The sequence below is a fragment of the Octopus bimaculoides genome, chromosome 14 (genome assembly GCF_046866305.1).
Source record: "Octopus bimaculoides isolate indiv1 chromosome 14, ASM4686630v1, whole genome shotgun sequence".
In the NCBI taxonomy this organism is placed as follows: Eukaryota; Metazoa; Mollusca; class Cephalopoda; order Octopoda; family Octopodidae; genus Octopus; species Octopus bimaculoides.
This window is the reverse complement of record NC_142941.1, coordinates 13573071-13584230: the sequence shown is the minus strand read 5'-3', so window position 1 is coordinate 13584230 and position 11160 is coordinate 13573071. Positions and strand designations below refer to the sequence as shown.

The 11160-nt window shown below is 36.3% G+C and overlaps 1 protein-coding gene across 1 annotated transcript; it reads left to right on the top strand.

The window, feature by feature from the left end:
* The first annotated feature begins 280 nt into the window (after nucleotides 1–280).
* Nucleotides 281–6785, top strand: LOC149132626 (uncharacterized). Its single transcript, XM_089362356.1, has 2 exons — nucleotides 281–392; nucleotides 3275–6785. The coding sequence occupies exon 2, from the start codon at nucleotides 3568–3570 to the stop codon at nucleotides 4870–4872; it is 1305 nt and encodes a 434-aa protein (XP_089218482.1). The 5' UTR covers nucleotides 281–392; nucleotides 3275–3567; the 3' UTR covers nucleotides 4873–6785.
* The last annotated feature ends 4375 nt before the right edge of the window (nucleotides 6786–11160 follow it).

Below are 11160 nucleotides of genomic sequence, written 5' to 3'. Positions count from 1 at the left end.
ACAACAGAAACAGGAAGTAAGAGTGAGAGAAAGTTGTGGTGAAAGAGTACAGCAGGGTTCGCCACCATCCCCTGCCGGAGCCTCGTGGAGCTTTTAGGTGTTTTCGCTTAATAAACACTCACAAAGCCCGGTCTGAGAATCGAAACCGCGAGTCCGCTGCCCTAACCACTGGGCCATTGCGCCTCCACTCGATCAGAGCTCACCTCAGGTCAAACAACAACAACATCTGACGTCGTTCTGGGTAGGAGTTATCGAGCGGTTACGTCTATGAAGGGAGACCACTCTGTACAAAGACAAAATGTGAGGCGGTTTTATTATTTTGGCTTTGATGGAACTCAATTAAGACTACAACATCGCAACTAGATTTGGTGGTTTCTTTTTACGAAATACAGGTTAGGTTTTGCTTTATAAAATAACTTAAATATCATCGAGTAATATAGAAAGAAATGTTTCACTGCTTTCTTTCAGCAGAACTTTTGATACCCATTGATTCTACTGACAAGGTGGACTTTCGGATTACAATTAGCCTTTTCAATTTCTTTGAGTTTCTTTTTTATGAATCTATGCAAATTTTATTTTGATCACAATTCTTTTATATAGGAAAAAAAAGTTGTGAACTCAACGATTGATTGCAAATTCTTGGCGTATCTTTTTTTTTTTTTCTTTTTTGCATTGCTTTCAATGTTATTCCTACGTTATTAGAGAAATCTAAATAAGAAATTGACACTATATCTTTTGATGACTCTTTATTTCTGCGATATAAATTTTATTTTGCTTTTGTAAGCGAAATTAATGTTTGTTTTTTTTTTTCCTTAAGTTAATGAAAGAATTAGAAGGGACGTAACTCTTCATAAGACGTTTAGCCCTAGGCCTTCCCAGATCAAGCCTTCTTCTGATTAAAAGCCTTCTAAGCTAATAGTTTTATTGTATATCATGGATACGTTGTCCAATATATCTTTCTAGTTGTTCGAATGATCGCATAGAGTCTCTCACGTTGGTTTACCATTGAATGCTGGGAGTCCATCATGCGAAACTTCTATGGTTTAAGGGGCGGTAGATTGGTAGAATCGCTTAAATTATCGGAATAAATGTTTTGCGATATTTCTTCTCACCGTTTACGTTCTGAGTTCAAATTACGCCGTGATCAACTTTGCTTTTCATCTTTTCGGGGTCGATAAAATCAAGTACCAATCAAATACTTGAGTTTGTTATGATATCGGCTAAAACTCCACCCCTCAAAATTACAGGCATGTTCCTAAATTAGTAACAATTATTAATGCAGTGTATTCTTTGAATATATAAACTTCTAATTATGACGATGTGGAATTGGCGAGGAATATAGCCTAAGTTTCAGTTCTGAGCTTTTGTCGAACGATAGGAAATAGCTCTGTTAAATTAACTAGTACTTGTTGTCGATATACAATAGCTTTCTTACGTCCAACTTTTTCTTTTTAGCTAATATTTATCGTGTATATAGTTCTTGATTAACTAGCAATTCTGAGCTTAAATTCTGTCATGGCTATAGCTTTAATTTAACCTGGCTCTTCTTAGCTTACATTTTATTACGGATATTAGAATTCCAGAACAAACGTTCTCGTTGTGCGACTCCTGTAAGAAATTTTCTACAAATTGCGCTAAAGCTATTTTCAGTCTTCAAAAATTAATTAACGATCTCTCGTTCCTAAACTTTTCTATTGCATTGATAATTTGAGAAATGAACGATTTGATACAGACACAAACTAATAATCGGTGATATGGCTTTGTTTGATTAGCGAACTGTTTAAAGTACGTAGTGAATGTGGTTTTGTTAACAACAAGTTCTTAGCTTTTCTTGGATAATAACTTTGTGCAGTTAACTAACAGTTCTTAGTTTGAAGTATGTTATGATGTACATAACTTTGGCAGTTCTGAATGTAAATTTGATCATAGATAATAAGTTTCGTGAGTTTACTATCAATTCTGCGCCTAAATTCTAAACATAGATTTGTTACATTAACTAGCAGACTAAGTTTGAATCTTCAGGAATGAATGGGTGGTTAAGGAATTCACTTTGCAACCATGGGGCTTCAAATTCAGTTCCAATACATGGCATCTTGGACAAACGTCTTCTATAACTCCAGGCTGAACAATACCTTATGAGTAAATTTGGTAAATGGAAACTTTAATGAAGCTCTTACATATATATTTGTGTGTGTTGTGTTTGTCCCCCACTGCCCTTTGACGACCAGTGTTTTTGTTTTATGTTCCTGTAACATAGTTCAATAAAAGAGACCAACAGAATAACTACCAGATTTTAACAAATGAGTACTAGGATCAATTCGTTTGAATAAAACCTTTCAAGGCAGTGCCCCAGCATGACCACAGTCCAATGACAGAAACAACTAAAAGAAATAAGAAGATATTATTATTCAAGATTTCTAATTTTCTTGGTGCCAAGCATTTTTGATTTGATATTTGCATTCATTGTATAGCATCAAAATAAAAATAAAGAATTTTTTCCTCGCTCTCTTTCTCTCCCAAGGTATTTTAGAATTACGGATTTTGATCATGTTACATACCCCTTTTAAGTTTTAAAAATTTCAACTTCTTTTTGTTACATAAAATTTTGCCATTTTCTTCAGCACAATGACCAACTCCTTATGAGTGAATTTGGTAAATTTGGAAACTGTCCAAAGCCCATCATGTGCATGTTTGTAGATTTGGTAAATGAAAAGTGAAAGAAGTCCATCATGTATAATTGTGTGAGTGTTTGTGTCTCCCTGTCTTGACATCACATGATTGTTGTTCAAGCATTGTCATCCATTTCCAGTATTCTCCAAAAACATGTCTGGCCATGGAGAAATATCATTTTGCTTGGAAACAGGTAAGAGTTGGCAACAGAAAGGGCATCCAGCCCTAGGATATCTACCGCGATAAAGTCCGTCCATTAAACTCATGCAGGCATGGAAAAGTGGGCATTAAAACAATGAAGGTATATGTATTATCATCATCATCATCATCATCATCATCATTATAATCATCATTGTCTTCCTGTACACTTTTCCATGTTTGCTGAGTCACATGAAATTAATTGAGGCAGGTTTTCAAGAGCCAGATGCCCTTCCTATCACCACCCCTTACCTGCCTCCATCAATCAAAATCCATTTTATTGAATCAATGACTGGCAAAGTCAGTCCAAGTGAGATTTGAACTTGATGTTTATGATAATAATAACAATAACCTTTCCATTTCTTGTGTTTTATCATGTTTACGAAAATCTTATTATATTTTTCAGCCGCTCATTTTGTCAGGAAGGTGAAGAAAAATTACAACTGAAGCTACACCTGAGTCAAGAAATACTATAAATAACAGAGGACATTTGTAAATATTGCTCTGTTCTTATATTTAAACTAAGCAGTTATAGAGAAAGAGTGTTATTGATTTATGCAATGATCATTTATCTACTCACACATTCGAGAGAAATCTTCATGCGTTGATATTTGCAGTTATTTACAATCTTTTCTGAAAATGATAATTCTTCTCTGTTAAATATTGTGCCAACAATAAAGGTTTTATATCACTGACAAAATGTCTGAACAGAAAGAGTCATGGAATAAAGAAGAGTCCTTTGTTTGTGAAGTTTGTGGGGAAACATCCCCTTCACAAGACATGTTTATTAAACATGGAGAGCTGCACAAAACACAGAAAGGTAGTAACAAAAATAATTCTTGTGAATCTGTTTCAACATTCTCTACACTTTTACCTCAATACGTTAAACACGGAGAGACAAATAAAATGGAGAAGGGTAGTAACAAGGCTATTTCTGAATCTGTTTCAAAATTGACTTCACTTTTACCTCAATATATTAAACATGGAGAGTTAAACAAAGGAGAAAAAGATGATAACAAAGATACTTCTGAATCTGTTTCAACACTGTCTTCACTTTTACCTCAATACATTAAACATGGAGAGATAAATAAACCAGAGAAAGATGGTGACAAGGATACTTCTGGACCTGTTTCAACATTGTCTTCATTTTTACCTCCGTTCATTAAACATGGGGAGATAAACAAAGCAGAAAAAGATGGTAACAAGGATACTTCTTCAGGATCTGTTTCAACATTATCTTCAATTTTACCTCAATACACCTGTGATATCTGTGGGAAATCTTTTCCTGCTAATAAGAAGTTAACTCGACACATACGAACACATTTTAGAGCAAAGATTTTTCAGTGTGATGTTTGTGGAAATTCATTCTCCCAAAAAAGTGATCGAGACCGACACAAGAGAGTACATTCTGGAGAAAGACCTTACCCTTGTGATGTTTGTGGAAAATTCTTTTCTCGAAACAGTCATTTAAAAATCCACAAATTGACTCACTCAGGTATAAAACCTCATTGCTGTGAGACTTGTGGAAAATCATTCTCACAGAATTGTGATCTGGAAAGACATATACGTGTACACACAGGAGAGAGACCATTTAAATGTGATACTTGTGAAAAAAGATTCTCTCAAATTAATGAACTAGGAAGACATAAACGAATACATACAGGAGAAAAGCCATATTCATGTGAATTCTGTGAGAAAACCTTTTCTTTAAATTGCATTCTAGTAAGACATAGACGAATTCATACTGGAGAAAAACCCTATGTTTGTGAGTTTTGTAAGAAAACATTTTCCCAAAATAGCATTCTTGTAAAACATTTGCGAATGCACAATGGCGGAAAACCATATCAATGTAAGATTTGTGGTGAAGCATTCACAACAAAACGCCTTTTATCTGACCACACAAGAACACATACTGCAGATGGTCCTTATCCCTGTCAACTTTGTGGCGAAATCTTTTCTCAATATACAGATATAGTAAAGCATTTAGCAATACACACTGGCTGAGGAACATATTGTCATGAGGTTTACAAGCAGAGGATTTGATGAAGTAAAGAACTTTTCTTGGCATACAAAAATACATGCAATCAAAAGAATTTAGACTTTTAATTTGGATATAAATTCATTTATTTGGACACAAATACATAAGAGATAAACTTTTCTGCCTGAGTAAGATATTTCTTTTTTTCTCCTGTCCATTGCTTGATGAGGTCACCCAATTAAATTGTTCTACAGTAACTTTGATATTTTATAAGAAAAGTAAATAATACATTTACTGACATGCATTAAACACAGTTATGCTGGAATTAAATAAATAACTAGTCACAGAAAGCAGCATTGAATAAAATATAATTATATTCAACCACAGGAGTAGTTGATTACTCCCAAGCACTTTGCTATAGGGCTGTGAAAGGTGAATTCATTATTCACTGCTGACAACGTACAGTGATTCAGAAATACATGCGCCCTACAGTCCAGTGACATTCTTCATAGCTTTATTTGTTTTCATACATTTGTTTGTGAGGCGTATTTTCTCCTGGGACTATTATTATCACAGCGAAAAATTTTCCCATATCTGAATTTTTTTTTTTTTTTTGGTGGGGTTTTTTATTTCACACAAGATGAAATATTGAAATGCCAATGCTGACGTTATGAATGTAACAAAACTTTGAAAGAAACCACTGAAAATTGTTGAATTTGGAGTTGTATAACGGCAGACATTAGTGAAGTTATGGTCGAAGAAATCAAGGAAGGACATAACATATCAGAGAGGAATTACTGTCATTATATAAGTATTATGGCATGTGTTGCAGTGGTTAGCAGGTGAAACCATAATGCAATTTCAATTCCTTGTCATGACAACCAAGATAATTATACCAGTTTGTTGGTGTAATACAAGTGAATGAAAATGAAATGTGTGTTGATGATGGAAGGGTATTTTGGGCAAAGTAGATCAAGAAACATTTGAGAATAAATAATTAGGTTTCATGTTTTGAGAGGATTTTAACATTGTGATGCAGGGAGACATGTTATATTCCAGAATGGCAAAAATGTCCCTTAACCCTTTTAGCATTTAAACAATCCATATCCAGCAAAAATAATGTACCTGTTTTATCTTCAAACTGGCCAGATCCAGCCTCTCACATTTACATTACAATATTATTCTAAAAATAAACAATCACGTCATTGAAATCTCAAAGCTACAAGGACTTATTCATATCAATGTGAATAAACTAACGTTACATTTGACAGAGAAATCTGGATGATAAAGGTTTAAATCAAGGAGAAAAGGAGAAAGAATCAGCCGAAAATGTTTCATCTGAAGTCACTTGTAAACTTCCAGCTTTTTTTATCATAGAAAAGTCAACACCCAACACTCTTCTGTTGCTTCTTCTACAATAATGCATGACACTCACTGGTGGTATCATGAGTTTCGTCTTTTGCTACCTGTTTGGTTGCATCTATGAAATATAAATAACACCAGAAATACAGATGTTACTATAAAGCATGCTCACCAATATTTCATTGAAAAATTATTTCGTCTTTAGTATTTCACAGACATTTCTTTGAATCAGAATGAATTTCATTTGAAATTTAAATTTGCAATTGCCAAATTAAAAAACAAATGCTTTAAGAACAAAATAGACATTTTTACGTTTTAGGTATTGATCTCTTGGATTAAAAGAGGAAAGACGTAACCATTTCCTGTATATTAACTGCTTCTTATTTTATCGATCAAGAGGAAATTATGAACAAAATTAACTCATCCTAGGTAAAAAAAAATTCACAGGAAAATTTTGATAAATGACTGATTTAATAGGTTTTATTTAAAACATTGAATAAAGTGTGATTTTTTTTTCAAGTATATGTAATGGCATTTTTATTTTCATTATTTATGGTATTAAATGAAATATAACTTATTTTTCCTGTGGTTTTATTATACTGTTCACTAATTGACCTCCCAGGAAAATTCTAAACATGGAACTAAGGTGTTTGAACCTAAATTCTGTAATATATTTAGTTGTTGCTAATTAGTCACCAATCAAAAGCATTCCAGTGAAGACCTTCCTGTTTTATTTTCAGGCATCACTTATTTATTTAGGAGTACTTTATTCCATGTGTTTCTTGTTTTGTTTCATTTTTCTTAACCCTTTAGCATTTAAACTGGCCATATCCGGCCCCAATATATTATTTGTTTTATGTTCAAACTAGCCAGATCTTATCTCTCACACCTAGCCTACAATGTCATTTTGAACATAATCACATCATCGGATTCTCATAGCTACAAACAATGCAAGATAAATTCAAAATGATGTGAATAAATATGCATTTATAGCTGACTGAGTCATCTGAACACGAAAGGGTTAAGATAACAGAGTGTGATTTGGAGAAATTTTTCTGCTGTTTCCAGCAGATTGAGCAGCCTGTCTTGTTAGCCCATAATGCAATTTTCCTTGATGTGCTTTCCAGTCAGAACTATCTTAGAAATACATTATCCACTGTGTAGTTCTATGTTTGTGGAGGTGCAATGGCCCAGTGGTTAGAGCAGCAGACTTGCGGTTTCAATTCCCAGACCGGGCGTTGTGAGTGTTTATTGAGCGAAAACACCTAAAGCTCCACGAGGCTCCAGAAGGGGATGGTGGCAAACCCTACTGTACTCTTTCACCACAACTTTCTTCCTGTTTCTGTTGTGCCTGTAATTCAAAGGGTCAGCCTTGTCACACTGTGTCACGCTGAATATCCCCGAGAACTACATTATCCACTGTGTAGTTCGATGTTTAAAAACAATAATGAGAGATTTAAAAGGAATTTGGTTACTATTTTTAACAGGACAGATGACCACATACAGATTTCCTTATAGGTTCAAATAATAATTCTTTCTAATTTTGGCGCAAAGTCAGAAATTTTGAGGAGAGGAGGCAAATCAATTACACCGACCCCTGTATTTTGCTGACACTTTATTTTATCAGCTCTGAAAGGAAGAAAAGCAAAACTGACCTCAGCAGGTTTTGAACCCAGAATGTAAAGGGTTGGAAGAAATGCTTCTGAGCATTTTGTCCAATGCACTAATTATTCTTCCAGTTCTTCACCTTGTTGACCAAATAATGATAGCAGAATTAGGAAGAGAAATAATTAGCTTGGATGAAATGCTCTTTTAAGTCTGTGCCAGGACATGGCTGGTGTTACCAATGCCCTCTTCTTAGCGAGGTGTCTACAGAAGAATTTCTTAGCAAAGAGAGCAAATATCACTGTCTTTCACACATTAATTTGTGTAGGTTGAACCAAGCAAAATATTGGAGAAAGAACATTATTTACGTTCGACGGATATTTGTCCTCGTCTTGTTTGTTTTTAACACATTTCAGCTGATATACCCTCCAGCCTTGTGGTCTTGACAGGGATATATTGGGCATAGGATCTAAAGATATGTATACACATTATACTTCTAGCCCTCATATCTATCTATCTTATCAACATCAGTTTCAGCATGCTAGAATTAATGGGGTGGCCTTTTCAGATATGTCTTTCCACTTGATTGCTTGATTGGCATCTTCATGAGACACAATCTTCACATCATTGATGCTTTTCTAAACTTCCCTCTCCCACAGGTTCCAGCCATTGGTAAGCAATCAGCACTTCTTTATACAGCTGTCCTCATCCATGTCCATCACGCACTCATATTAGTACAGTCTTCTCTCTTCTGATTCCTCTTATGCCCAGCTTTTTCTCACAATACATCTTGAACTCCATCAGTCATGCACATTGACATTGCACATCCAGTGGAGTAATCAAGTTCCCTTTATTTCTAATCTTTGCAAGTTCTCTGCATCCAATATCTAGGTTTCACTACTGTGCAACATTGCAGTTCTATCTTTCACTCAGAGAGATAAACCTTTCATTACCAACAGAGGTAATAGTGCCTGAACTTTCTTCACTCTGCTCTTACTATAACTACTACACTTTCAGTTACTAGATTAGTAAGGCATAGGAGTGGCTGTGTGGTAAGTAGCTTGCTTACGAACTGCCCTGTCTCTATTAACCTGATGTATACATCGGCTGTAATTGACTTACAAGGTCTCATGAAGCTGTAGTGGATGACACCAGCACTGGACCACCAAATAGACATGATTAGCTTTTTTTTGGTGAATATTCTATTTTGGATTATGTTTTGGCACTTTGTCTCTATCCAACCACTGTGCAGAATGCTTGCTATTGTTGAAAAGAATTCACTTGTCATCAAACGTAACAATACAATCCAAAAATGGTTCAATTTTATGCCGTGGCAGCAAAGAACTGCAAGTTTCAAGACATGCCATTTGATGCTCATTCAGTTCATGTGGTACCCACTTGTCCAACTTCTTTACCTTGCCAATTTGTTTCAGATGGTCTAATACAGTTGGAATCGAAACATCAAACCTTGATGCTAACTCACACATAGTTTGAATTGTATCCTCTTTCACTACAGGTTCCAGCTCATCATTATCCACCTTGGTCTCAGGTCTACCACGGGGCTGATTTTCAAGAGTAAAGTCACCAGACCAGAACTTCTCAAACCATCAACATATAGTGCGCTTATTCGCCACATCTTCACCAAACACCTCATTGATGTTTCGAGGTGTCTGGGATCCATTGGTTCCATGACAGAACCATAAACAAGAGGAATTTTTGATCTATCCATGGGTTCACAAAAATTTATTTACAAGAGAAAACTCACAATATAATCAGACACCAGGAATTGCATTTCGAAAAGTGATGATGTAACTCTTCAATGTTGTAAAACAGAATTGTCAGGAAAAAAACATTAGAGCGCTAACAACTGTCAAACTTGGTGCATAAGAAAATCAAACATTTCATTCTTAATGGCCTGATATATATATATGTATCATCATCATCATCATTTAACGTCTGCTTTCCATGCTAGCATGGGTTGGACGATTTGATTGAGGACTGGTGAACCGGATGGCTGCACCAGGCTCCAATCTGATCTGGCAGAATTTCTACGGCTGGATGCCCTTCCTAACGCCAACCACTCCAAGAGTGTAATGGGTGCTTTTACGTGCCAGTCACACGGTACTGGCAACGGCCACACTCAAAAAGGTGTTTTTTACATGCCACCTGCACGGGAGCCAGTCCAGCGGCACTGGCAACGACCTCACTCGAATGGTTTTCTAACATGCCACCAGCACAAGTACTAGAAGGTAACACTGGTAATAATGGAGATATAAAACTGCTTTATATATGTGCTTCCAGCAGAAAAAAGGCTAAGGCACTACCCTATGACCGGATGTACTTCTTGATGTCAACCCATACTTGTTTATAAATTAGGTACTTTCTTTCACTTTGCTCCACACACTGAACTGCCAGGCAGCAAAATATTTATGCAGGAAAATCAACCCAGGTCATCACTGGCCATGTAGTGTCATTGTGAAGACACCAAGGCAAACACACACACACAAATGTCAGGTTTCCAAACAGTTTTCACTTATCACAAGGCATCCAGAAGGGTATCCAACTGTAGAAACACTGCCAAAGCAGACATTGGGGGTACTTTGTAGTTCTTGGACCCATCGGATCCTGTCAAACCATTCCAACTCATGGAACATGGATATTAAATGATGATGATGATGACACAGAAATCTCACAGAAACAATGGATTATTGCCTTTCATCCTTTTGGGGTCGATAAATTAAGTACCAGTTACACACTGGTGTCGATGTAATCGACTTAATCCCTTTGTCTGTCCTTGCTTGTCCCCTCTATGTTTAGCCCCTTGTGGACAATAAAGAAATAAGAAACATTGGATTATTAAAGATATAAAGAATCATCATCATCATCATCGTTTAACGTCCGCTTTCCATGCTAGCATGGGTTGGACAATTTGACTGAGGACTGGTGAACCAGATGGCTACACCAGGCTCCAATCTGATTTGGCAGAGTTTCTACAGCTGGATGCCCTTCCTAACACCAACCACTCCGAGAGTGTAGTGGGTGCTTTTATGTGCCACCGGCACGAAGGCCAGTCAGGCGGTACTGGCAACAGCCATGCTCAAAATGGTGTATTTTACGTGCCACCTGCACAGGAGCTAGTCCAGTAGCACTGACAACAATCTCGCTTGAATGTCTTTACACGTGACACGGCACAAGTGCCAGGAAGGCGACTCTGGGCACAGGTGCCATCACGATTTCGCTTTCCGCTTGCCCCAATAGGTCTTCGCAAGCCGAGTTTCATGTCCAATGAAGGAGACGACGTAGGATATATATCTATATGCTTACCTCTTGAATTTCTTGCTCTTTCA

What these genes read in the sequence shown, in the direction of transcription:
- LOC149132626 (XM_089362356.1), top strand. Translation starts at nt 3,568, where the DNA reads ATGTCTGAACAGAAAGAGTCATGGAATAAAGAAGAGTCCTTTGTTTGT.